Source organism: Urocampus carinirostris, chromosome 2 (genome assembly GCF_059441175.1).
Source record: "Urocampus carinirostris isolate Australia breed hairy pipefish chromosome 2, RoL_Ucar_1.0, whole genome shotgun sequence".
NCBI classification, from domain to species: Eukaryota; Metazoa; Chordata; class Actinopteri; order Syngnathiformes; family Syngnathidae; genus Urocampus; species Urocampus carinirostris.
This window is the reverse complement of record NC_142350.1, coordinates 43,954,323-43,980,941: the sequence shown is the minus strand read 5'-3', so window position 1 is coordinate 43,980,941 and position 26,619 is coordinate 43,954,323. Positions and strand designations below refer to the sequence as shown.

The window sequence follows — 26,619 nt, the reverse complement described above, 5'->3', positions numbered from 1 at the left end:
GAGGCCTTCTCTGCTGGCCTAAAAATATAAGATTCATGTGATGTTAATTATATTTTGTCTATCAATACTTATCAAATAATTACAAATTGTCTGTCAGCTTTCTTTCATTGCTTCTCCCTGGTTGTCAAGTCAAGTCGAGTATTTTGGTGTAGACCTCAAACACAATTCTCAAAGGGCTGCACAGACCACCATGACACCATCCCCTGATACCCAAACACTGTACAAGTAAAGTGCACTAGATAGCCACAAAATGCTGTATACAATGTCAAGTTATGTCATGTTTATTTGTTTAGCCCTTAATCACAAGGAGTCTCAAAGGGCTGCACAAACCACAGATTATTGCAAACTACAGACTATTACACCATCCCCAGATCTAAAACTTACATGAGGGCAAAGAAAAAAATCATAAAACCTCAACATGAGGAAAATGAAGAAACCTTGAGAAGGGACCGTGTAATACACACTAAGAATAGAGGAAGTCATTGCATTTTCAATGAGAAACATGCTTTGCAAGTTTTCCCGGAGAAAAATTTGCTAACTTGTTCATGATTGACGGATCCGTTAAGCACCTGACTCTCAGGGCACCAATTAGAACCAATTCTGAACAGCTTTTTCCACTGCTGAAGGTTCCTGGCTTCTTTTTAGATTGTGGAAAAGTGGGCAATAGTCTGGAAAGTGTGGCTGTGGTTTCAGCTATTCCCACCATAATTTCTGGTTCCGACTCCTCTTCTGATGTGACAGCTCCAAGATTTAAATTGGGTGAAAGGTTCAATCTCTTAGTGGTTGATGGTGATATTTGTGATGATACCTTGGAGCTTGTCGGTGATTACTTCTGTTTTTTCTGTGCTGATTTCCATCTCATACTGTGTTGATGCTTTTTCTAGACGATTGGCCAGATATCCAAGTTCAAGTTCCTTTCCTGCCAGTCCGGCAATATCAGCAAAACAGAGGTTAATGATGTTATGTCTCCTGATACTGACTGTACTTTCATGTTGATCGTGGGCTTTGGTCATGATCCTCTCCAGGAAAATGTTGAATAAAGTTGGAGAGAGAATGCAACCTTTTCTCACATCGACTGTGGTTTAAAACCACGCCCCAATGGTACCATTGATCAGTACCGCACTGTCGGCATTGGCATACAATTTGTTCTCGCTTTCGAATAAATTTGGGCTATAATATGACATGTAAGCTGCTATTACAAATGTTTGAGGCGATTTATTTTTTGAGAAATCTTTGCATAGACTTTTCTGACATCCTGCCCTTCTTTGGTCACTCTGCGGCACCAACGGAAGTTAATATGATTGAAAACGCAAAGCTGGGATCATTTTCTAAAACCGAAACACGTGCTTGTTTATTATTAACCGTTGATGGATGTACAAGCTGGCGATGGAGACAAAGAAAAAGGCGGTGACCGCTCGCTTGAACCTTGGACAGGTCGACCACGCCAAAGAACACAACAACGATTCTTGGGTTGCCGTTCGTCATCTCCAGGAATCAACATTTACGGCACATCTGATAGAGGAAAACTGCATTGGCCCAGTGATGACTCGTTACGTCTCGTCACTGCGCCGTTGTCTTGGCAAGGTCCTCCTGAAACAACAACAACAGTGTTAGCGGTCCGTCCAAGCTAAAAGAATAAGCAAAAGTACGTTTATCTAGTCTGAGATATTTCACTATGCTCGATTAGACGGTAGACTACATTGGTGGGCGTGAACGGCGCTGACTCACATAGGCGGGGATGTAATTGGCATTCCAAAATCGAGTGTGCGTTTTGTAGAGTGGGATGTCTTCAAGGATGTTTTCGCGCCCCTTGTTGCAGCAACAACACAGCACCTGACGGACAAAAAAGGGCAACATGCATTACTGAAGAGGATTTGTTACGCCCAAATTCTCGCAATCGCACCCAATTATCAGCTGCCATCTAGTGGCCAGCCTTGTTGTTGCACCCAAAACCAAAACCGAATCGTAAAATGGTAAATCCTGAACTATAAGGATGGTTCAGAAGATGGCAGAAAGTGTCAGGAGTGCTAACCATGGCAACCAGTGCGATGAGCAGCAGCCCCAGAAGAAGACCGGCCATTGCCAGGAGGGCCACGCCCCAAGCTGGAACGTCTGCGCCCAACGGAAGGGAGGTTCCGCCCCCTGCAGCGGTGGATGTGGCGCCGGCGGATGTTGTGCCGTTGCCAGTTGTCGTCATGGCATCCGTGCTGTTGCAGGTTGTTGTCATGGCACTTGTACCATTTCCGGTTGTTGTCATGGCATTAGTGCCGTTGCTGGTCATAGTCACAGGGATTGTGCCATTGCCGGTTGTCGTCATGGCAATTGTACCGTTTTTGGTTGTAGTCAGGGCACTTATACTGTTGCTGGTTGTCGGCACAGCACCCGTGGCATTGCTCGTTGTCGTCATGATACCTGTACCAATGCTGGTTGACGTCACGGCACTCGTGCCGTTTCCGGTGCCAGGAGGCGCCGTAGTGGGTGAAGGGGAAAGAGTCGCCATAGAAACAGTCCCCACCATTAAAGACACTGCACACACGACCACAACTCAGCAACTCACCTACGAGCACAAAACCTTTAACCTGGACACTGACCTGCAATCCCTACGGCGAGCAGCGTTGTCGACAGAGGCAACATTCTTGTGGTTGTGGTTGCAGTGAGTCTGAGTTTGTTCATAAGTGTATCTTGCTTTAACGGTGACAACTGGCTTGAGGAGGAGCCACAGTGGGTAGGGCCACACCATAGCACACCCGCTGCAGGGACACACATTGGACAGTCAAAGCTGTGCAAATACTTCTTGGGTGTTGCACACCACCAGCAATGTTAAGATGTCTTGCCCATTTTTTAGCCAGCGCACGTGCCAATAATTTATAATATTGACTCAAGGCCGGCATCTTGAGGTCAAAAGTTGGAGTTGTGATGTAGATTCTCAAATTTAAGGTAGATCAGTGTCACGTACTGTTTTTTTTTTATAGCCGAGAGCAATTTGTATTACTTTTTAGGACAAAGGGTTACCAGTTTGATAAGCATTTCTAAAATGATAACTTATGTTATCACTTTGTTGTTTCTATGTTATTACCAGGATGTAATAATTAGAAGATGAGTTAAAAGAAGCTCAGTTAACAACTTAAACAGCATGCCAGTAAGAAATCAGATTTCCTGGAAAGTCACTATGAGTGATGATTGAGGTACTTTCAGAAACTGTCCGCGGGCTAATCCAGCGTTCTCAATGGGCTATCTGGTGCCCAAAGGCACCACGTCGGAGATCCCAGAGGTTTATTTTATGATGAATAACAATCCAAAAGGGAGGTCCGCCGAACTTGGAGGCGGAACCCTCCCTCGAGCTAAATCTCACATCCGGGGAAATGGCCCGTAGAGAGGGCTAGCGTTCCGATACTATATCCAGAGAAGGGAGAGACCGTGTGTGGTTTTGCCATTTTTGTTTTTCTGAGAGACACTAGTCTGTTCACTGGTCGCATTGTAATTAATAATAAAATCTCCTTAAAGCCTACTTGAGCTGAGTCAACAAAGTATTTGTCATCTTGGTGTAATAAAAACACTTGGCTCAGGAAAGGGCCTTGGGAACAGGTTGAACCCTCTTATCAGAAGGCTTCTTACCCTGTTCTCCTTGCAAGTTTAACATTCACTGAAGTCTTCTTTATTTTGCGTGCCTTCTAAACTTTAAACTTAACAGGAGCCCATTTTCTTCTGGATGACATTGGACCACTACAGTTGCCTGGTCAAATATTTCTAAGAATGAGATCATTGACACACTTTGATGAAGATTGGGGAGTTTTTTTTTATTTCTGAATTGATTGATTGAAAACAGAACAGATCAGTCAAAATCAAGCTTCCAGGACGGAAAGCGATGAGGTCAGGGCCCGATGACATCAGTTGTAGGCGTCTTTGTCGCTCTCTGATTGGCCTCGCGGCACCTCCAGTGGGAGTTTGGGGTCAAACATAGGCTCTGCCCCGGACTGCCCTGCAAAGAGGGGTAGGAGTGAGAGGTTGCCACAGTTGCAATGGGTAGCTTAGACGCGGTGACCTACTGTCGGGCGCTAGCACACTGGCAAAACTGTTCCAGAAAGAGCAGCTTCGATGGCGTAGGCCTTGCTTTTGGCTGAGGGCGGGGCTTAGCTCAAGATAGGTAGGCAGTGCTTCAGAAGACAGGACCGGACGCCAGCGCGGTAGAGCGGACGCAGACCACGACGCGGGAGGGTTCGGATCACTGGAGGGGGGGAAATGGTCACGGCTTAGGGATAGGCAACCCAAAATGTTGAAAAAGTCATATTGGACCAGAAAGAAAAAATGTGTTTGAGCTGCAAAATAATTATAAGCCTTGTATAACCCTTATAATGAATGTGACACTTGCTGTGTGTATCTATTTTAGCTGTATTAGCCTATTATTAAAATGACTAGTTGGATGCAGCACATCCTGCGAGGAATGATGTACCACCTCAAGTTTAACTTCATTACAATATTATTGAATTACAGTATTTTTCATTGCTATTGTAAAATCAAAGAAATGCAATAAAGAAATCCAATTTTTGACGTTTTTTCAAATCCTCAAAGTAAAAATGACAACAACAAAATGGAACGTGTAAAACGTGCCCCTTTTCTGGGCAACAAAAAGAATGCAATAAAACGCAGCATGCATTTCTAAAAATAAATCATCGCCTTTTTAAAAAGGTAAAGTAAATAATTTAAGTGTGGGATTTTTGTGTCAGTGCATGGGTAAAACGAAGCAGCATCCTGCACTCTCTCTCTTTTGAATCCAAATCAATGCAGCTATCCTCGAGCATGAGCAACAAAACCCAATAATATTCTTGATGCCATTCATAATATATACTGACAAAAATTAGAAATCACTTGATAAAACAAAAAAACAGCTACGTTGTTACTCAAAAAATGCCTATGAAAGAATTGTATTACCAATTTAATGTGTATCTTTGTTGACAGAAGTGTTGAAGTCAGGGGTGGAGCAAGCGGCTGACTTACATTGTGACACTGCCCCATTGTGACAAGGGAGAGAGAGGAAAACAGGCAGACGATGGATGCCCCAGAGTTTTGCATGAAAGATAAGTTTTGCAGGTAGGAGTTTAAGCCTAAGAGCCACGACTTCACGTCCCAATATATGACTTGACTAGACTGCTGCATTTGAGGTGACACCCTGTATCGCATATTTTTACAGCCTGGTACCGGTGAGACAACAAAAGCTAGCTGTTTTGGGCCTGTCAAATTGTGTGGGTGCTAGCGTGCGTTTACCCGTTTCGGACGAAGTTGGCCACGTAACTCATGGCGGCCAGGGAGAGACGGCGCTCGGCTGCGGTGAAACGATGCCAGCTGCCGGACCTGTGAGGAGCCCCAAACAGCAGCTGCAAGTCCGGTGCTAGGGTCAGCTCAGCCCTGCAAAAAGGAAGCGGGAATTGAACCGGGTTACGTTAGAACGTCTTGTTTGGCAGCCGTAACACTGAAAGTACCTGCTGATGGTGGAAGGCTGGTGGTATAGGAAGACGTTGGCTCCGCCCTCAGCGTAGTGGCTGGCCAACCGCAAGGCGGGGCAGATGATCGCAGCATCCCTGTAACGGCAACATTAGCTCCAGCAACTGTTTCTAAATGAAAATACGTTTTCCTTCCCTTACCTGGTAGCGTTGTCCAATGCACGCGAGAAAAGGTTGTATCCGGCAGGGGCGGAGCTATGATCCAAGGAATAGAACCAGGACGCCGCTTCCTTGAGCAAAGGGTTTTCGGAAACTCCGCCCAGCGAGCGGCTCAGCGCCTCGTAAAAGGCTACCTTGCTACCTCCGCCGCCGGGCAGCGCCGCCGCAAAGTCCTGAAGGTGCAAGATAGGGGTGTCAAACTCATTCGAGCTTATCCTGATTACCCTTCAATCACGGCTCTCCCTCTTGACTATTTAATCAGCCCCCTAAGGCCTCCTCGTCACGTTTTGAGCCCTCTTGTCACAACTTTGTTGTCATTTTAGTGAACAAAACCCATGCCTGCCCTTCTGGATCACAAGTACCAACTGCGGAACCCTTGGACTAGAAACGGGCAAAGTGAAGCCTCATGGACCAATGAACCTTGTGTGACACGTGCCACATAATGTTTTACTATTCGGTGTTCAATTAATTTCTTTTTGGATACCGTAATTATGATGGGTGTGGCTTAGCGCTCTGTCGGATCTATTAATTTGCTCGACCGAAAACAAGGCTTCCCAGTCAGTGATGCAATGTCACCGACACACGGTTCGAGCGGGGCTTCATTTGTCATGCCCCCTCTTACTCAACACAAGCTTCAAAGCCGCGCTTTATTTTGCCTATCACTCCTGAAGACTGACATCTTTGCTGATCTGTGTTGGGAATAACGCCATTATGTAACGGTGTTAAATCTTACTAATCATTTTTTCCGCTGTTACAACACAGAAACTGTGACAAGACAGTTAAAAGCGGTGTGTTACTTAGGCTTCAGAACGGGAACAGTGGCATGTCCCCGCAAACCTGACGCTGTTTTCAGCGGCGTGGTACTTCACTCTTCCCCCAATTGTACAAATCACATCTTTTTGGATCATGTCACCATTTAAAATAGTGACTACCATATATTTATATAGCGATTACGAATATAGTACTTACTAATGCGCCAAAAGAAAATGCCAATGAGGGCTGATTCGTGTAAAATGTGAGCCCTTTATTCGACAGCACCCTGACCCGTGTCATTAGCTCACGAAATGTGAACAAAGGGAGCCGGCTCTCCGCCAATCAACAGCTGGTTCTCTCGAGATGCTTTTTTTCTCTTGTGATTGGTCAATATCCCTTTTTGGGGGATTTTGTGTTGGTGACTTTACATTTGTTGCGTAGGAAAAAGGTTACAATTGCTTTTTAAATGATCTGTTTTTGTCGATTTATAAATATTTTAATAATGATTCCTGTTTTTTTCAGTGTTAATGTGTTTGGATAAAAGTGTAAAGTGTATTCTTTTCTCTTCTTTTATCTCTTTTTCTTTTTGTCATTGTATTTTTTTTTGTTTGTTTGTTTTTTCCCCTTTTTTTGTTGTTTTTCTTAATTTTCCCCCTCTTTAGATCATTCTATGCATATTGTTACATTATAAGTGGTAATGTAGGGATTAAAGCAACAAAAACAACCTGAAGAGCCGTTTGGGACCTGAAAGTGAGCCGAGCCGGAAAAAAACAATTCTCTATAATAGTTGGCCTTCCAGTAAACTCCGGTCAAAAACATCACTCTGGTGTTTCGTATTTGCTCAGAAAATTTCAAATTCATTATCACACAACTTATTTTTAAAATATCGGGAATGGTTACTTTTCCCTGGTGATTCCCTGGGGAATTACTTTTACTTCAAAATAATTCAGTTCCTAACTCAGTTACTCTTTTAAAGAAGTGGTGAGTAACTATTACAAATTTTTTAAAGTAACGTGCCCAACACTTGCTGATTGATCACTCGGACCACGATTGTTGCCTTATCAGCTGACTTCCTGTGTAGATGTTTATTTATGCCCGGAATATATTCTCTGAAGGAACAGCTGATCTTTTTTTCAGTTTCTATTTTGAAAACTTGCCTTGTCTGTATCCGAAACCAACAAACATGTTGAGGAAAAATCTATTCCACAACAGTTTCGTCAATGTTCTCTGGTTGATAGTCAGCAAATACATCTAAAGTGGCTGTTTTGCGAGTGGCGCCTAACTTTGGTCACATCCAGTGGACATATTTAAAGCAGCGGCGGATTGTTTAACGCAGTGCAGCGCGTTTTTTCTCTTGTGCTTCTCTTAGCATTATCTCGCAGGCCACATCAGGTGGGCCACATTGTTTTACACATGTTGCGCAAAGCTTCAAAATGCACGTCTTGGCACCCAGAACATGCCAAGAGCTCTTACCTTGACGCTTTGCATCCGGGCGATGATTCCGTCGTCTTGCGAGGTTCCCAGCAGGAGGTCCACTCGGCGCAGGGTCTTCGGCACCTCCTCCACCTCTCGCACGGGCGACCACGAGCGGAAAGGTCCATCGGTGGCCAGCAACTACAATGCACAGAGTGTCGCAGAAGATCGATTCTAATATGAAAATTTTTGAATATTGAATCGGATTGACAATATTGTCTCAGGATATCATGATTACTGATGCGAGGCACCCGAGTCTGCTCCTTTGGTGCTAACTGCCTCGGATGCTGATAGGCTGTTTATCTCTTTTTAAACCCCCGTCGTCCTGTCACCCGTTGTCGGTCCGTCTGCGAACCTCAGCCCACTCTAGGCAAGGCTTTTCGACCCTGACTCTATCCTGTCCTGATTTCCGTTTGATTCCCGGCACCGAACCCTTTTCTGAACTCGATTACGTTTCTGCTCCACCGCCCTGGCCATCGACTTGTTCTTCCCCTGCTCTCGACACTGCCTTTGCGCGCCACGGCAGTGCACCTTTCAAGTTCCGAACGATCTGCTACCCGTGACCGACGATCACCGGATTGTGGGTGCAAGCCTTTTCCTCCTAAATAAAGCTGAGAAAACAAACACAAGTGGGTCCTGTCTCCGTTTCTGGTCTTTGACACAGGATCGATATTGTCTTCTTATTTCAACTATTACAATAGGGATGTTGTCAGCCTATTGTTGTCGTGATTACCTAAGTGGAGCCACCTGGGGTAATCATCTGGCGCGCTGGAATGCGCTTCCTGATTGGATGGTGTTCCCCACTTAAGCTGTCAGCTTCCAGAGATGGACGTTCGAGTGTACTCCTCGTATCTCTGAGTGTGACTCCAACATACAAGGTACCCACGATTTCTCTTGCCTGATTCATGCCTACCTCTCGTTGCCTGACCTATTTCTGTTACAAGTTTTACGATCTACTCTCCCGCCCCGGCCACCGACTTACCCGCTACGTTGCACCTTACGCTTTTCATCACGGAGCTGCCGTTCCGCCCGAAGAGGCTTTCGACCAGCAAGAGCCGACATCCCAAGCCTGTTCCAACGATCCTTGTCAATAAAAACTCTGAAACTGACGCAATTGGATCCGAGTGTCCGTTCTGGTTCATGACAATTGTAAAAATATTCATACATCATAACTTCCAAATTAGATTCTAAAATATTGTGCAATGGAAGTTTTTAAGTAGTCTTGTTGATATTGTTATACAATATTTGTTTTTTCAATGCTGCTTTTTTGATTTGGCTCTCTTAAATTTTGTCCTGAAAGAGTAGAAATGTTTTATTTATTATACTTTTAAAGGTTTTTACATTGTATTGTTTACACTATTTGCACTTTCTGCCATTATTTTCAAAATATTGTGATATCATATTTGCCATGTTGACATTGTTATATTTGTATTTTAGAGACATTGCTGCTTTTTTTGACACGCTTGACTTTTGTTATGAAAAAAAAAATATTTAAATATTTATATTTATTGTTTTATAGTAATAAAGTTCACCAGCTCATTGGCCTTGGTGCAGTGCTCCCACCCTGGGAGAGTCATAAGACTTACAACATTCATACCCATTGCCTCCCTGCTTGGTGCTCGCCATTTGAGGTTGGATTTGGGGGGTTTAGTCACCTAATGACTCCCTACAGCAGGTACTGCGACAGATCGGTTGGGTAGAACTGTCGTCGCATCATTTATCGTGCACACGCAGAACATATTTAGGAATAGGGAGGAAGTTTATCAGTTTAGGAGAAGACATCATTTCAAAATTTTAAATGTAAGAACCACATTGAAGAGTTTCTGTATATCTATAAAAAACTATGGAACAATCTCAATGAGGACCTTAAGCAAAGTCAAAACATCCATCAGTTCAAGAAAAGTTACAAATATATGTTGCTTAGGGATACGACATGGAAGAAGAACATACCGTTAAGGTTTGCATTGTAGTTATTAGATATGATAAATCAATCAATTGGATCGGTATGGATCGATACTACCCTGTATTTACGTGGAACGATACCAAAATTCCCCACCTCTGCCAGTAAGGCCGCTGTGGATGGTGCTTACACAGGAGGCAGGGTTTACCTTGGTCTGAGCAGTGTTGAGTTTAGCCACCGGTGCCTCCCTGAGGCACGCCGCCACACGAGATTGGTCGTCTGTTGCGCAATCCAGCTCAGCGGCCAATCGAAGCGTCAGGCGGTGAGCGTCTGACGGTGTTTGGAACAAGCGCGGTGAAAACAATGAGCCGCCCTACCAGGAACACATGTAATAGGATTTTGTTATTTTGTTATTGCACTATTATTATGTTGCAAATATTTTGCCTAGCTATCTTGACAGTCTTTCATCTAATTTTCGCGTTAAAGCTCAAACTCAATTTATTTGGTAGCCACCAGAACTACGGTCCGGATCAGGGTGGGCCAAATCGGGTCTCCTTTTTTTAAAAATACAAAACAAAATGAGATCTAAAAGTTTTTAAAACTTATAGAAAACAATTAAAATGAAAATCAATCATCATTAAATCCATAATTTGTGTAGGCTGCACTTGCAATAAATGGACAGTGTGTATTCTTTGACCACTAGATGTCACTGTATTTTGATGTGCAAGGAAAACAAATTTCAGAGACTCAAAGTGACCAAAAAGCTGTTTTCTGGGCCCAAAGAAAGAAGAAAAAAAAGAAAGGAAAAAAAAAATTACAAAAAAATTGAGAACATAAAAAAGGGGAGAAAGGAGGATACAAAAGAAAAAAGGAGAAAAGAAGGTGAACAAAGAAGAACGAAAAGAAAAAATAAGACTTAACCTTTTTTTTTGGCGGGGGGCGATAGGGACCTCTATGTTTGTAAGAAAAATGCAAGCTTCAAAGATGATTTTTTTAAACATGCACCTTTATACCATAGTCAATGTATTTTTGTTTATTCTTTAAATCAGTACATTCTTTTGAATTAGTATTTTTGGGGCTCTTAATGGCACACAATCCCTTTAAGCTTTCATAATAAACTGCCATCTGGTGGGCCGCAATTGGCCCAGGGGCCATGAGTTAGAGACCCCTGTTTTAAAGTCCTTAGTATGAGTTTACCCTGGATTGCCTTGTCTAATCTCTTCCATTCATTATTTTACTATCTTGTTATCAATGACAAAAAAGACAAGCGCCTTCACTGCTGCCCTAAAATTATCTGAATCGTGTGATGTTAATTATGTTTTGACCATGAATGCTTATTAAATAATTAATTAATTCAAAATTATCTGTCAGTTTTTTTTACTTCTTCCCCCTGGTTGCGCTGTGTACAGATGAGTGGTTTTATATTTAAGCATTTAATCAATCACATTTTCAGCCATTAGTTTTTGCTAGGCTCAGAAATCTACCCGGAGGGCTTCACAATAGATTTTGAAGGCCGTAGGCCGTAAAATCAGTCTTTTGAGAAAACTGTTGGTTTTGTCAATCAGATTCAGAGTTGGCATTTTAATGCCAGCTAGATGGCTCCCCACCTACGATTTAGTGATGTTTCATTGGCGAACATAACAGCTTTATGAAGCAATCTAGTTGGCTTTAAGTGACGTCACTGGTTTCACAAACTATGACTGGCTACGGAGCCGTGATCAACCAAGGCGATGCGCCAACAGCGGCTAGACAAAGAAATCCACTGTCGCGTTGATTTAATAGCGAAAGGTCAGACAACTATAAAGCGAGCTAGCCTTTTGTCTGCCACTTTCAGCCTTGAAGTAAGATCTTAAGCCCAAGCCTGTCCCGACCTGAACCGAGTTTCGAGCCGTGTCAGTAGATTGGGGCCGAGCAGAGGTTTTTTTTCTTTATTACTATCCACTTTTCACTGTTCATTGTCTCTTATTATATGGTCACGTTTAACTTGGATTTTGGTACAAAAGACAGGCTTTACTTGTCGCATGTCCCTGTGGAGCGGGGCACTTCAATGATTTTGGAGATTTCTTATCTTTGACTTAAGTGATACAAATTATGAGTTTGTTAGCAAGCTGGCAGGAGCTTGTTAACAAACCTGGTAATTGGAATCACCTGTAATGGAGCAGAGATACTCCCAAAATCATGCAAGACATGAGGCCCTTGAGGCCAGGAATGTCCACCTATGGAATATACTGCATTCATGTAAAAAGAGAACATGTTGGAACTGACCATGAGTAGCATACGCTGGAAGAGCGGCCCCTGGTGCAGAAGCATCAAACTGAGGACGTCAGCACCGCCGCGCTCTGCCCCGACAGTCACCCTGCTGCCATCCCCGCCCAGCGCCGGAAGGTGCTTATGGAGCCAGGCAAGGGCCGCCTCCTGGTCCGACGCCCCCCAGTTCCCAGCAGCGTTCGCTGAACCTGTTGGACAACAGGTGAGTGTGTCACATTGCGAGTAACTCAATGGCGTCCAAGTGCGGCACCTGTGGCAAGAAAGCCGAGCGCCGCCGTCCGGTAGGAAGCCATCACCACCATCACATTTCCCAATGCCGCCAGGGTTGTGCCATCCACTAGGACTTGTCCGCCGTTCGACGGCGAGTTGACGAAGAACAGCAGCACCGGCACACGTCCTCTCTGGTACAAACACAGGTCAGCCGACGGAGCTCATTGCTGCATTGCTAGCGAAGGGCGTGGTCATCATGTCGAGTAGTTGGTAATCACCAGGCCAACCCCTATTGTTGTTTTACTGACACTTCCACATTTGAGACTGAACTTAAACAAGGGTTTTGAGGTGGTAGGTTTGAATTAAAATCAGTGTAGTTCACACTGGCGGGTGCAACTGTCACGTTAGAAACAAGGATTCCAAGGAGATAGATGCTACACAAAAATGGTTTAGCGTCTAAATGAGAATGATGCTCTAATATTGCACAGACATTATAGTTATCATTAATGTTGTTATCATTATAAATGTTGAAATTGTTGCTATTACAATCATTGATATACTTTTATTAAACGTAGAAAAAGCATGTTTAATGCCACCGGGCCTTGAAAATATTTTTAGACAATAAACCGGTCAGTGCTACAGAAAAGGTTGCGGACCACTGACCGCAGCGACGGGGCGGTAGATGTCCAGATAGAGACAGTCCTCGCTGCCATCCGTTCGGCCCGGTTGGACGCAAGCGGACCTATGTGGTGGAAACCTGCAGGTCAGTTGTGTTTAGGGCCTGACCATCAGGTGCCATGGCACGTACCGCGCTTGTGTGGCATCCCAGGTGCCGGTCCAGTCCGCTGGCTGTGCCTTCTGGAAGCGAAGAGGCCCGACAGGTGGACGGGCGTAAGGGACGCCAAGAAACTGCAAAACACGTTTCTGGGTATGGCCCAGAGCCGTTTCCACCACTGCACCCTGTAGTGTGCCGTGTCCCGTGATGGCCACGTCTGTCATTGCTGGTGACTGCGCTGAACATTGGAACAAAAACACAACAGGGTGAATAAACACAAACATACATAGTAAAACACACAAATAATGGAAATTTGCACAGCGAAGACGGACAAAGAGCCGTTATTCTGATGTGTCGTTCGCAAACATAACAGTTGTACTAGCTGGCTCTTAGATGTGTGCAACAGGAACCGGCTCCCTTCATGACAGTGATGTGTTGTTGGCAAACGTAACTGCTCTTTGAAGCAGCTCTTTGAAGTGACCAACATGAGCCAGCAGCCTGCCAATCAGGGGCCAACTCTGCGAGTGAGCGGCTTTATTAGTTGGCTCTCTGAGCTGGCTCCATGAAGTGTATGACGGGTGCTGGCTCCTCACCAAACATTAGCTGGCTCCTTCAAAATATTGATGAGTAGTTTGCAAACGTAACGACTCTGTGGGCAGGCTCTTTCTGTTGAATGACAGCGGACAGCTCTCACAAATAAGATCTCCCTTAGAGATAGTAATGTGTTGTTAGCAAACTCAACAGCTCTATGGGCTGGCTCTCTGAAGAGAACAACTAGAGCCGGGTTTCCCCCCAATCAGGAGCCAGCTCTTTTTGATATAGCAATGTGTCGTTGGCAAATGTAACGGCTTTACGAACTGTCCCTTTGAAGTGAACAACGGGAGCCAGCTCCCACCAATCAAGAGTCGGCTCCCTTCGATATAGTAATGTTTTATTGGCAAAAATAACAGCTCTATGACTCAGCTTCTTGAAGTTAACGACGGGAACCAGCTCCCCACCAATCAGTAAGTAGCTGGCTCCTTTCAAGAAAGTAATGTGTTATTGGCAAACGTAATGGCTCTATGACCCAGCTTTTTAAAGTGAACAACGGAAGCCGGGTTCCCAACAATCAGGAGCTGGCTCCCTGATTAGTGGCGTCCGTAAAGCACCCTGGCAGCCAAATTGAGTGCATCTCTCGACCACTGAGCACTCCAAGCAGCCCAATACAATATCTCATCGGCCCAGGAACACCGGGCCATCGGCTTGTTCTATCTATTTTTGTAGATCTGTAAATATTTTCATTTACATTTCTTGCTTTTTTTTAGGGATCATATGTTTAATGATTTTTTTTTTTTAGCAAGCAGAGCAAAAAGGGGCTGTTCTCTAAAAAAAGCCGGGATTGCCATCGCTGATTGGCTAACCTCTCCTTAAGTACACATGGGGGGCAGGCTCTCGGAGGACCAGCCGGCAGGAGGATGCGGGGCTTTCCGAGTTGGGGGCGGAGCTCAAGCCGCAGACAACACTGTCGGGGTATAGGACGCAGCGAGTGCCCGTCTCCAGCTCAGCCAATGACACGGCAGCACAAGACTCCACTTCCTCGCAGGCTGAAACAGACAGTGGTGACAAGATAATTTAAAAGAGAAAAACAAACACAAAAATCGACTGAAAGACTTTAGAAAGTGAGGAGATATGGTGAAAGGCGCCTTTGTGGGTTACCATGGAGACACCAGTTCCTAGTGTGGTCGGGGTCTTTTTCGGCAATGTCGAGGCTAATTTCGATGATGTCATAGGAAGGCCACGCCTCATCCACCAGCAGTGACTGTTCAGGTAATGCCCGCCACTCTTCCACCGATACTGATGAGAGAAAAAAAAACATGCCAGTACTCCAAAGTTGAATTCCCATCATATAGCGGTGCTAGCTACCGCACCGTTTTGACGCAATCTCGGCAGACTGAAGGCAGGACACAAAGATGGCCGCGAGCTCCATTGATTTACTGTAAATGCACGTGGACAATTACACACTGCAACAAACCAGAATTATTGTATTTTTATCTTTTCCCTCACCGGGTTTTTGATACCAGCCGAAAGGTTGCGGCCATACCCGCACGTCGCTGGCTCGGCAGTCCGAGATGGTCCAGGTGCTGTTTGTGCGGTCTTCGGGGCACGTTTGGATGCCCAGGCTGATCAGAATCACGCAGGCCACACCAGAGTCACCTGTGTAGAAGTGAGTAATTAAAGGGGGAAAATCATGACTATTATGTTGGTTAGAAATGCCAATTTTTTCCATAAAAGACTTAAGGAGGCTGTGGCAGGGAATCAAATATCACAAACTTTAGTGGCAAAAAAATGGTGACTTGGGGCCGATGCTTCACTGCCAGCGGATTTTAAATTGCTTCTTTGCCCACTTTCAAGATGGCAGGCAACCAATGACTGCACCGGACCCATGAATAACCACTAGCAGCACACTAATGTTTCAAGAGATTTAGTGGGACATCTGCTGAGAACTGTGAATTCTCGACCCGGATGGTGTACCAGGGTTGGTGCTGAGGGACTGGGCAGACCAGCTGCTTGGGGTCTCTGACATTATCTTCAACTAGTCTGTGTCACAGGCTACCATCCCACCCTGCCTTAAGATCTCCACCCTCATCCCCATCCTAAAGAAATCGTCTTTGGTAAGCCTCAATGACGACAGGCCTGTCGCATGTACGCCTGTAGTCATAAGGCGCTTTGAGAGGTTGGTGTTCCAGCACAGCAGAGGTTGTCTACCCACCACACTGGACCATCATCCGTTTTGCCTAAAGGGCAAACCACTTCTCTGACAATACAAAAAACAAGCTTCATACTGCGCTGAGCCATTTGGAGAAAGGTGGGAGCTATGTCAGGGTGTTCTTCCTGGACTTCAGCTCTGTGTTCAATACCCCCTTCCCAGAGAACCTGGGGGGGAAATCCTCCCAGCTGAGGCTCTCCTCCATCCCCAAAGGATTTCTGCTGAGCCCTCTACAGTTTACTCTGTAGATCTTGTAGACTTCACCAAACCATCCACGAACGTAATTTGTGAAGTTCACTGACCACATCCCCTTGGTCAGACCCATCTCTGATGGGGATGAGGCAGCATACAGGAAGGAAGTAAAGACGATGACGATGTGTTGCTTGAAATATAAAGTCAGATTGAACATGGAATCCAAGAAAGTCACACTCGACTATGGGATGGCAAGCACAGATCCAGCTCCTCTTATCATAAATGGGAACTGTGGAGAGGGAGTCCACTCCTTCAAACTTCTGCAACAAGCACAAATCTTTGACAACTTCACATTGTCTGCTAACCACGGGCCTTTGGTTGGGAAGACCCAGCAGTCGTCGGCTCCACTTCCTCAGGGATCTCAGAAGGAAAGACCTTGAACAGAACCTGCTGTTATACAAATCCACAGTGGAGAGCATTCAGGCACATGGCGTCACAGTGTGGTATGCTGGGAACACGGCATCGGACAGAAAGAAGTTAGTTATCAACACAGCCAAGAAGATCATTGGCTGCTGCCTGCCCAATCTGGGTGACATGCTTGCAGTACCGCAGCAGAGACATCAACACTGGAAAAGACTCTCCTCACTCTGGCTACCATCTCTTTGACCTGTTGCCCTCTGGTAAATGCTGGACACTAATATAGGTGTAAAACAGTCCATTTTGGGCATATGGGCTACTTTCACAGAGGTTACTTACCTGGCAGGGGAGATACCATGATCATGAAGGTGGAATAAGAGCTTGCTCTGTCCACTCCACGCATCGGCCCGGTATTGCAGTACCTCCGGGAACGGTGCATTCGCAATGATCGCAACAAGGCTTTAGGGCTAGGACCTTAGCTTAGCCCTTTGGCTGAGAGTAAGTGTCCCGGCTCCTAGGCTTTGTAGCATATAATGAACTGACCGATAACGGATAATGGATAATGAATAACGAAGATAGATCAATAACCCTTAAAAACCCCAAAAACCCCCTATTACTGTAATACACTTCACAGCCAGTGTGGCAAATAAATTTTCGTCAACATCAAAGAGAAAACTGAAAATAATGGTGTGTTATGACCACTCAACCAGCAGGTGGCGTCAAAGATACATTCATGATTTTGCACTACCATCCTTGATGTAGCCAAAACCGCGGCAACAAGAATCCACGTCACAGCGCCGCTCGCAATCCTTAAACCTGTAAGCATAGACAAAAAAAGTCATATTGGAAAATCGAAAAATGTGTTTGTGTGTTTATTACCCTTCACCCAATGGCGTGTTAGCCTTCATGCTAACTCGATCACGCACTGAGTAGGCAACCATTTTCTCATAGGAGACTCGCTGGTAGAAGCTCTTGACCGGACCTCTTAGATCCACTTGAAAAACAAAAAAAGTTCTGTGAGACAAGTGGAGGTGACAATGGACAATGAGTGGAGGTGACGACAATGGATTCGGACCTTTCTTGCTGAAAATGTGTTTAGTGTTCCGGTCCAGCAGGGGGCGGCAGGGCCGTCGAAGCGGCGTGTCGTAAGCGCCGCAAACGCGAGTGTCGGCCACCAAGAAGCAGCCCAAAAACTCTCCGTCTTCATCCAATTGGGCCAGCGAGCAGTCGGGTTCGCCATGGCAACCTGAACCAAAAGAATAAATGGTGAGTTATGTGTGCCGTCAGGGGAGGCAGGAAAAGGTAGTGCCTCACCTGTCATCATAGAAATATGAAATTAAAAGTACATTAAATGCTTATATTTATTCATTCCTGGGGTTATTTCTGATTAAACGTCACAATTTTTGGATTTTCTCTTTCACAATGGCTGAATTTTCACATTAACCGTTCAGATAGTAAAAGCAAGCGGCCACCGAAAATGGCATGTCTCACTGTCTCCAGGGTTGAGGGGCAGTAGGACAATTGCATGCCTAAAACAAGCAGGACTTTTACGAGCAAGTTATGGATACTTCTATTCAAAAGGACCAGAGCATGTGTTAAGATCTAGTCCACCACCTTCCACCAGAGGGCGTCAACTGAGATAGAACTGAATTACAGGTCCAATCACCCCCCCCCCCCCCCCCCCGCCTCTTCATTTTTATTTCCACTGTCATTGCCACATCAGATTTGTTTTTGTTTTTCCTCTTTGTAAATTTTGTTATTTGTTTTGCACCCACTTAATTTGGTTTGTTACTTTGTTCCTTACATTTCCAATTAAGTTTTCGTTCTAGGTTGGCCTATTGTTATGCTGGATTTTGTTTGGACAGTTCATTGTGACTCCTTATTTGTTTGTTATTTTGTCCCTGGTTTTATTATTGAATACCTTCCTTATTTTGAGCACCCTTGCCTCAGTGCCTCAGTGCCTGCTTCCCCGCATTTGCATGGACTTCAGTTATAAGTAAAGGTAAGTCGAGAAAATTTAAAAAAAATACCATTCCATGCTACAGTTTGTATATTGTCATGAAAAAAAAAACTGCAGTTTTTGTTTTTAACGAATCATGATAATGTCCCGAGGCGTGGTGGTGTGGAGTGGGGGTGATCGGACCAGAACGGAGGCAGGAGGCAGGAAGGGAGAACTCAATTGCGTGACGATCCATAAGTTTTATTTGACAAAATAAAAGTTGTCCAAAAGTCAGGGACAAGACAAACAAAAACATTCTTACAATCAGAACAGAACGGTTCAGAGTTCCTCCGGCACGAACTCAACAGGACAGGGCTTAACAGACGGAAAATGTTTAAACCTAAAACAGGACAAGGCATAACAGACCTGGGATTGTGTAGATATGTATAATGAGCCAGCCCTCGCAAAGCCCAGAATCCAGCCTTAAATAGCAGACACAATTAGTTGAACTGCTTCAGCTGTTGCCCAGAGGGCGGGGCAGACTGGTCACCAAGGCGTCCATGACAGATAAATTCTAATCATAAGCCGTACAGTAGGTTAATTTATTTGGATATATGAGTGCACCTACGTGTGAGACACCACAACAAGGCATCCTGAGAAGTGTAGGCCTTTTTGTCCAGCAGGAAGGACAACATGGGGACGGATGTCTGAGGATCCACAATGACATCGTCGTCTGACAATCTTGTGAACTTGTCGTGCACGGAAGCTGTGAACACACACTTGTAAATCGAACGAAAAGACATAAGCGCACAACGACGGGGCGCACCATTAAGGGGCGGAGTCGCACTAGCCGCACAGGAAATGGGGTCAGCTCGGTCTGGGAAAAGATAAATCAGGTGAGTTTAAGTCAGGTTGCCAAAAAGGACGACGGGGCTCTCTACTGGTGCTCAGGTAGACGGCTTGGAAGTCCACGATGGACGCCTGGTAGTCCTTCTTGTCCCCGTCAGAGGCAGGAAGCGCCGACTCAGCTGGTAGCAGAAAAAAAGTAGAGTATTATGAATATGAAATTGTCACTTTGTCCAAATGTTTCTGCAATATGTAGAAATAAATGTATGGATAAATAGGTAGCTACAAATATATGCCATAGAAATAACTAAACACATAGATAAATCATGCAACACCTAAATGACATGAAGTAAATGTATAAAATATTTTACGCATTTATTTTTTCATTTGTTTTGTATTTTGTCACAACAAATCATTCTTCAAGTAAGGGGGCGGGTCGAACTGTCTGATCTTCACTCATGACTCATGATCGACCAGTGCACCGATTATTAATCACTGATCAACCAATAGGGGATATGTTCAAGCAACTAGGCTGCCTTTCCACTTGTAAGACATTTTGTTGTGACAGAATACACAAAAAAATACACAGCAGAAAACACAACAAAGACATGACAAAATATGTAAGGCCAATTACTCTACAAAATAAATTACAATACACGACAAAGTGCAATGCACAATATACGACACAAAATAGATGACAAAATGTACGACAAACTACATTCACAAAAAATACGTGACAAATTTCACGCTAAGAATACAAAAAAAGACAACAAAATGGACAACAAAACAGACAAACATGACAAACTACAAAAAAAATGGATGACAAAATAAATGATGAAACACGACACAAAAGACGGCAAAATACACGACAAAACACATGACAAAATATACAAAACAGAGGATGAAATAGACACTTAAAAATACGCAATAATAAACACGATATAAAACAAGAAATAGATGACAAACAATACAACAATAGACACAACAAAACTCGTCCAAAAAAACAAAATAGAAAACAAAAACTCAACAAAGCACATGACAAAAAAAGACAAAATAGATGACAAGATACACAACAGAATACATGACAACATAAAAGGCGAAATACATAATTAAATCAATAAATTGCATTTATGTCACATATTTAGGTAATACGTGATAGATTGATGTGTTCATTTTTTTCTATGTTTTGTAGCTATGTATTCACACATTTATTTCTTTATACATATTACAGGATTAGTCCTCCCTACTTACTGATGGTCAATTTTTGTCCTCCAAAATCAAACAGGAAGCTGCGCTGCTCCTTGTTGTAAGTCAGGCCCGCCCCACAAATGCGTTTGGCCGTCTCTTGTCCAATCACGTCCCAGTCCCTTTGCCCGCACATCAGGACAGACGGAGCGCCCAGCCAACCACAGAGCACGGAACCTGAAGAGGCGGGGCATAACAAATCAGTAAAATGAATGTGTGAGACACCACAGCAAAGCATTCTGGGAAGTGATGTCCTTCTTATGCAGCAATAGTCGACAACGTACCGCCTTCCAGCTTGTTGCGGTTGAGGACAAAACCGCGGCAACAGTCGTCACGGCGACAGCTCAGCTCGCAAAATCGACGCGCGTCAGCTAATGAGGCATCAGAGAAGACCGTTGTCCGGAACACGCCAGACTCCGCCTTCAACATGGCGGACCTTGCGAAACTGAGAGTTGACTCTTCCCCTGAAAAGCATCTGAGCGTCTCTCACAGGTATGAGCTTATCTGGCAGGCACTGTGGTTACTAACCGAACTTTCTGAGGACCAGCACATCTGAGGCCGCCCCTCTAACCCGGACAAAGCACTTCAGCCAATCGAATCGCTCGGCCTCACTGTTACCCAGAAAGCCTTTCACCTACATATGTGCACATCATTAGTGTTTTTTTCTGTACCGTAAATTCTGTACGAGAAGCTGCTACATGCTGGGCCATGCGACTGATTTTAAGCTCTTCCATCCCTTGCAAAAATGACAAAGTGATAGAAAAAAGAGACCAAGTATTGCTACTATTACGTAACAAAAATTATTATACATGATGACATAAGTAAATAACTAAGAAGGGGTACAGAATAATTATTGGGCTGGCAGTTATTTGACCGAACTGCAAGCCGCTACATGTTGAGCCATGCGACTGATCTTAAGCTCTTCCATCCCTTGCAAACACGACAAAGTGATAGAGGAAAGACCAAGTATTGCTACTACTACATGACAAACATCATTATACACACTGACACTAATTACTAACTAAGAAGGGGAACACAAATAATTAGTGGGCTGACAGTTATTGGACCGGAATACAATCCGCTACATGCTATAGTCTCGCGACAGATCTTAAGCTCTCCCATCCTTTGCATACATGACAAAGTGATGGCGAAGACACCAATCTGCAGACACAATCTGCAAATAAATGTCTTAATCGGGGCACAATGTCTTACCTATCTTTACTACAAGTTGGCCCGCTGATTTTTTTTAAAGTGTAAGAAATGGACGTGAAAAAGTTCATTTGTACGGCTGTCTAAGCCCGTGGACTTTGTCGTTGGGAACTCATATATTACACAGGTTTATATTTTGTATTTAATATTGAAAGCATACCTGTGCTGACATGTTGCAGTGAGTGTTGAGTTCATGCGTGCTGTACATTTGGCACTCGCCGCGAGACAGTGCCACATGGTGGCAGGAGGCGTCCACTGCACATGCTACCGACACACAAAACACACTTTTTGATACACAACAAAAAAAAAACAACACATAATTTCTTGCCTGCTTGTGCGTTACCGTTAGCACATCCTTTGAAGTCGGCGGCAAAGCTCCGAAGGACTTCGACATCTTCGGCTCCAGAGAGGAGGTCCGAACTGGGGACAGCCTGAAACCCTCTGAGTACTGCGAGAAACCAATCGCAAATAAATTGTTGTGAAAAATTGTATTGCTTCAACACATACATGAAATCCTACGTACAGTGCCTTCCAAAAGTACTGCCCCCCAGAAACGTTTTGACATATTTACAAACTTATGATAAAAACCTTTAATTATTATTTTTTTAAATCAACAACATGTAACATTAATTCATTCATTATTTGCACCGCTTATCCTCAGTAGGGTCGCAGGTGCGCTGGAGCCCATCCCAGCCATCCTCGGGCAGTGGGCAGGGGACATCCTAACCACATTTATTCCACATTTTAAATTGTGCAAACAAATGAAACATTGAAAAGAAGGTGACTTTTTGTCTAACCTCTGTTTCCTGTAATCACAGCAACAAGTCTCTTTATGTATATCTCGATAAGTTATACACATCTTGAAACAAATATATTTGCCCATTCTTCCCTACAAAACAGCTCAAGTTCCTTATAGTTTGGTGTTAATCGTATGTGCGCAGCATTTTTCAGACCTTTCTACAAATACACTATAGGACTGAGGTCTGGACTTTGGCTTGGCCATTCCAACACCTTTATATTGATACTTTCAATCCATCCCATTGTAGATTTTGCTTTATGTTTAGGGTTGATGTCCTGTTGGAAGGTTAACCTGTGTTCAGTTCTCTTGTATCTTGCAGACTCCAACTAATTTCCTGCAAGAATCACCCTATATTCGGGTTAGAGGTAAGATCTTGGGCCCGGTCCATGAAATGTCAACCAATGTCAGCTGGGTTGGGCTTCTCTCTCTCGCTGATTTTTGTTTTTTTTTCTTTGTGGAGGATAAGCAAACCATGCACGCTGTTCACCGCACTTCAACGCCGCACATACTTCTGACGAGGCGTGCATTTTGGCGCAGAAGTACGCATGGCATCAAAGTACGCTCTTTGGGCTTACTTCGGGCACTGTCTCTAAAATCAAGTGAATTGGTCGGGCATGAACTGGTTCAGGCTTTTATACCCACGGGCCGGGTGGGTCGGGTTGGATTTTTAGGCCAGATCTTTCCTCTAATTCAGGTCCGTCCATCCTTCCATCAACTCCAATCCCAGAGCCTGATGCTGCCGCCACCATGTTTAACAGTCGGGATGCTGTCTGTTGTCCAGTTTCAACTTTTACAGACGTCTGAGCCCATGAGAAAGTAGGTTCATTCAAACTGAGAATTTATGACACACGGATGCACTTGGTTTGTCATTGTTAGTCATTTAGGTTGACATTGGATCATTCAGAAGTCATCAGGGAAATTCTGGAGTCAGTTGACTAAACTGAAAAAACATGGGGCTAATATTTTTGGAACACTTATTTTTCAGTTTTTTTTCTTTGTTAGTATAATGTAATACGTTGAAATAATTTGGTTCAACTTCATGATTGTGTTTCATATGTTGCCTATTCTTATAAAATATGTTCAGTCTTTTACCTCAGTGTTTGAAGCCTGAAATATGGCAAAGTGAAACAAAGTTCATAAGGGCCAATCCTTTTGCATGGCACTGTATCTGTTTGTTCTGAACTGAAGTCTCATGTGCGAGAGCATCATGTCAAACATACGGCCCGCGGGCCGAAAACGGCCCGTTCAATGATTTTATCTAGCCCGGCATAAATTTCTGAGTATGTTAAAAAGAAGCGAGTTTCAAGGTAATTTCTATCAAAAGTTATGATTTTCCATTAAAAAATTATTTCAAAACAAATGCTCCCTCTGGTCACTAGAAGGCATTAAAGGATGTACTCTAAGCTTTAGTACGCCCAGTCAAGTAGCTTAATCTGATGTAGTCTAACCTTATTGCCAATGCATTTAGTTGTTTTTAAATTCATTTAAAACCAGTACAACAATTAAAGGCAAAAACATACTTTTCAAAGCCCCCACTTGAACCAGTATAGCGTGGTGAGCTGGTTCAGGTTCAAAACTGCATTCACTCAACTGTTTAAAGAAACCAGGTAACGCATTCAATACCAAACATGAAAATCATTTTTTCCCACTGTTTGTGAACAAACGTGTCATGCTTAGAAAAGATCCCTTGTTATCCAAGATTTTTACGTGTAAGATAGGCTACAAAAATACGCTTAATGATAAAATGAGAGTGTTTATATTACATCTTTTACCCCGGAGTGCCATGTCTAATCTTGTTGGATACAATGTTTCACGACGTGGATATCAATGACAATAAAGACTATTCTAAGTCAGATTTCAATTCTAATTCTAATTCTGTTTTGCCCCGATTGTGATGTCTCTGTCAATAAACAAAAGGCGTGTCCTATTCTCCTTTTGAACCACTTTTTGGACAAGAGTGTCATCATCCATCTCTCTGATTGGTCGTCACCTGAGCATTCGTCGTCATTGAGTGGCATGTCGCTGCTGGTCCAAGGAAGCTCCACCCCATCAGCCGTAAAGCAGCTCCACTTACCAGACAGGAAGTTGGATTGAGCCGGCAGGAAGTGTCCTATTTTAGAGCAGCGGAGGCCCCGCCTCTGACAGTCGGTCACACCTATGCACACACACGTTTACAGTCACCCAATAAGATGCCCGAATGGTGGATGATTCACAGCTCACATTGACTGAGAGCAAAAGTTCCAGGAAAGGAGGATGTGCCATTGGGGCAACGTTTGCAGAAGTCCCTCCCTTCCGTGTCCTGATAGGTTCCTTTGGGACAAAGAAGGCACGCCCTATCTGCCCAATAGCTGCCAGCCGGGCAAACCACTGCGCAGAAAGATGTAAAGGTCACATAAAAAATGGCGGCGATGTGTCTCTTTATTGGTGGACTCACCGCAGCCTTGATTATCCTCGGTGAGATGGTAACCACGGAAACAGCCAGAAAGGGGCATGGTCTCAGAAACCGCAAGTAGAGGCAAGGTGGCGTTGATTCCCTGAGCCAGCAAAGGCTGAACAAACTCCAGATGTCGCGAGACGTTCAAGAACGCCGCTAACATCAGGAAAAGGGGCGTGACTTCACAAGGCAGTAAGGGACTCAGTCTCAACTCACCAATGTCGTGGAGTGTCGGAAGTTCAGATGTCGGAATGTCGGACATGGCAACGGTCCAGACGAGTGTCACGTTCCAGGAATCATCGCTGTGGCATTGAACTCTCCACTCGGCGGCGTCACACAAAGACACGCTAAGCCCCGACACTGGAAGCTACAGGCGCACATAAACGCATAACCATGTGGTGATCAGAATGGAACTTATTGTTATTGTCACATGTCAAACGAACAATGAAATTAAAAAGTCAAATCCTGATTGCGCAAGAAAGTTTACAAAATAACATACCACAATTCAAAATAATAGGTTGAGGGTAATAATACTTTCTGTTATTATGGTGTAATAAATATGATTTTCTTATGATTGGGTATGTAATTAGGTGTGCGGCGGTCCAGCCAGACCTGAGCTGAGCACAGCCCCCTGCTGGTCATGTCTTGTAACAGCTGCGAGCGCATCACTTGCGGGTTAAGGCACGGTGCATCCATCGACCATGTCCGAGACAATGAAACTCGTTGAGGTGGCAAAGCCACTGCGCCCGTGCAAAATCAGAAAAATTAAATACATGAAATACTACAACACAACCGCAAACTTTGTCTAAAATCATACTCTGGCAGGCTCCCGGCAGAGGTCGGAAGTCGTGGTTCCAGCGCCTAGCCCTGACGTCACAAGTGAAGCTGCGCTCTGGAAGCGTGTTGTGGTAACCAATATGACAAGCCACCTTGCATATCTGGTGGCCATCTTGAGCAGGGCGGCACACTAGGCTGCCATGGGCCACATCAGCAGGGGGACAGGCTGCAGGACCTAGGCGTCCACAAAAAAATGCAACGCTAGCACATGACCAGAATGCCATGACCAACTCCACTTACCCTCACAAGCCGGCAAATGTCCTGTGAGTTTTGCTAGCCTGCTTCCCGCCAATTCCTGCCCGCGCTGGGACACGCACCAACAGGAAGTGAGGTCGCACTGAAGTGGGTGGAAGGAACCGTCAGGGCGGCACTGTGAACCCTGAAGCTGGCACCTGCTGGGACCTGAAGGCAACACCAAAATACTCTTGGATATAGAACCTACATGCTTAGAGGTCATGCGTGTACGAACATGTCAACTCTCCATCAGGGCCCGGGGTGGCGTCCTGCAGTGTCTTCCCGCTAACAGGGTGGACGCACTGTCCAGCGGCACCGTCTGTCCGGAGCACCAAGAAACTGCCATCCTAAAGGCCAAAAAAAGGACTTTTGTAGTGTCTTTTTCCTCGGCAGAGGGAAGTGCACCACCACTCCTGCCAGCCACACCTCGTTGACTCCATTATAGATGTACGGTAAATTGTTAAAGAATCCTTTATATAATAATAATAATAATAATAATTTCCTTGTATTGTCATTCTGTGTAACAATGTACACAGAACGAAATGTCGATTGCACCTGACCCGTTGTAGCGAGCCGATGCAGCCGCATGGAAGTTTATTAAACAATATATGTCCATTGTTGAGACAATGTATCATGAAAACCCACAGAACAAACTGTAAAAAAATCCAAATCACTACCAAAGCAC

General features: G+C 44.4%; 2 protein-coding genes and 1 long non-coding RNA gene across 4 annotated transcripts in view; 2 read left to right on the top strand and 1 right to left on the bottom strand.

Moving 5' to 3' along the window:
- The first annotated feature begins 1,187 nt into the window (after positions 1-1,187).
- Positions 1,188-6,941, top strand: LOC148371985 (uncharacterized). The gene is made up of 3 exons (XR_015849507.1): positions 1,188-1,645; positions 4,957-5,088; positions 5,189-6,941. It is a non-coding gene; the product is annotated as an uncharacterized LOC148371985 (long non-coding RNA).
- Positions 3,796-26,619, bottom strand: part of tg (thyroglobulin) — a 28,889-nt gene continuing 6,065 nt past the window's right edge. Inside the window, exons 16-49 of the mRNA XM_088326628.1 lie at positions 26,170-26,281; positions 25,941-26,102; positions 25,681-25,875; positions 25,476-25,603; positions 25,080-25,230; positions 24,864-25,019; positions 24,650-24,796; positions 24,420-24,584; positions 21,974-22,078; positions 21,791-21,894; positions 20,950-21,055; positions 20,706-20,885; positions 20,428-20,598; positions 19,272-19,358; positions 19,157-19,207; positions 18,959-19,096; positions 17,467-17,637; positions 17,271-17,385; positions 17,140-17,207; positions 15,080-15,229; positions 14,944-15,009; positions 14,732-14,869; positions 14,437-14,619; positions 13,070-13,274; positions 12,925-13,003; positions 12,302-12,452; positions 12,049-12,239; positions 9,992-10,156; positions 7,884-8,024; positions 5,640-5,830; positions 5,478-5,576; positions 5,263-5,403; positions 4,047-4,225; positions 3,796-3,979 (exon numbers count right to left, since the gene is read on the bottom strand). Of these exons, the coding sequence (XP_088182754.1) occupies positions 3,888-3,979; positions 4,047-4,225; positions 5,263-5,403; positions 5,478-5,576; positions 5,640-5,830; positions 7,884-8,024; positions 9,992-10,156; positions 12,049-12,239; positions 12,302-12,452; positions 12,925-13,003; positions 13,070-13,274; positions 14,437-14,619; positions 14,732-14,869; positions 14,944-15,009; positions 15,080-15,229; positions 17,140-17,207; positions 17,271-17,385; positions 17,467-17,637; positions 18,959-19,096; positions 19,157-19,207; positions 19,272-19,358; positions 20,428-20,598; positions 20,706-20,885; positions 20,950-21,055; positions 21,791-21,894; positions 21,974-22,078; positions 24,420-24,584; positions 24,650-24,796; positions 24,864-25,019; positions 25,080-25,230; positions 25,476-25,603; positions 25,681-25,875; positions 25,941-26,102; positions 26,170-26,281 (4,683 nt within the window). The 3' untranslated portion in view covers positions 3,796-3,887. The remainder of the gene's footprint in view (positions 3,980-4,046; positions 4,226-5,262; positions 5,404-5,477; positions 5,577-5,639; positions 5,831-7,883; positions 8,025-9,991; positions 10,157-12,048; positions 12,240-12,301; positions 12,453-12,924; positions 13,004-13,069; positions 13,275-14,436; positions 14,620-14,731; positions 14,870-14,943; positions 15,010-15,079; positions 15,230-17,139; positions 17,208-17,270; positions 17,386-17,466; positions 17,638-18,958; positions 19,097-19,156; positions 19,208-19,271; positions 19,359-20,427; positions 20,599-20,705; positions 20,886-20,949; positions 21,056-21,790; positions 21,895-21,973; positions 22,079-24,419; positions 24,585-24,649; positions 24,797-24,863; positions 25,020-25,079; positions 25,231-25,475; positions 25,604-25,680; positions 25,876-25,940; positions 26,103-26,169; positions 26,282-26,619) is intronic.
- Positions 17,406-23,627, top strand: LOC148371984 (uncharacterized). Of its 2 annotated transcripts, XM_088326629.1 has the most exons (6): positions 17,406-17,422; positions 17,507-17,657; positions 20,462-20,913; positions 22,749-22,794; positions 22,890-22,985; positions 23,124-23,627. In XM_088326629.1, exons 3-6 carry the CDS (start codon positions 20,849-20,851, stop codon positions 23,247-23,249), a joined length of 333 nt encoding a protein of 110 aa, XP_088182755.1. In that variant the 5' UTR covers positions 17,406-17,422; positions 17,507-17,657; positions 20,462-20,848; the 3' UTR covers positions 23,250-23,627. The 2 variants fall into 2 exon arrangements, with proteins under 2 accessions (XP_088182755.1, XP_088182756.1); XM_088326630.1 differs by lacking the exons at positions 17,406-17,422; positions 17,507-17,657 and adding an exon at positions 19,002-19,226.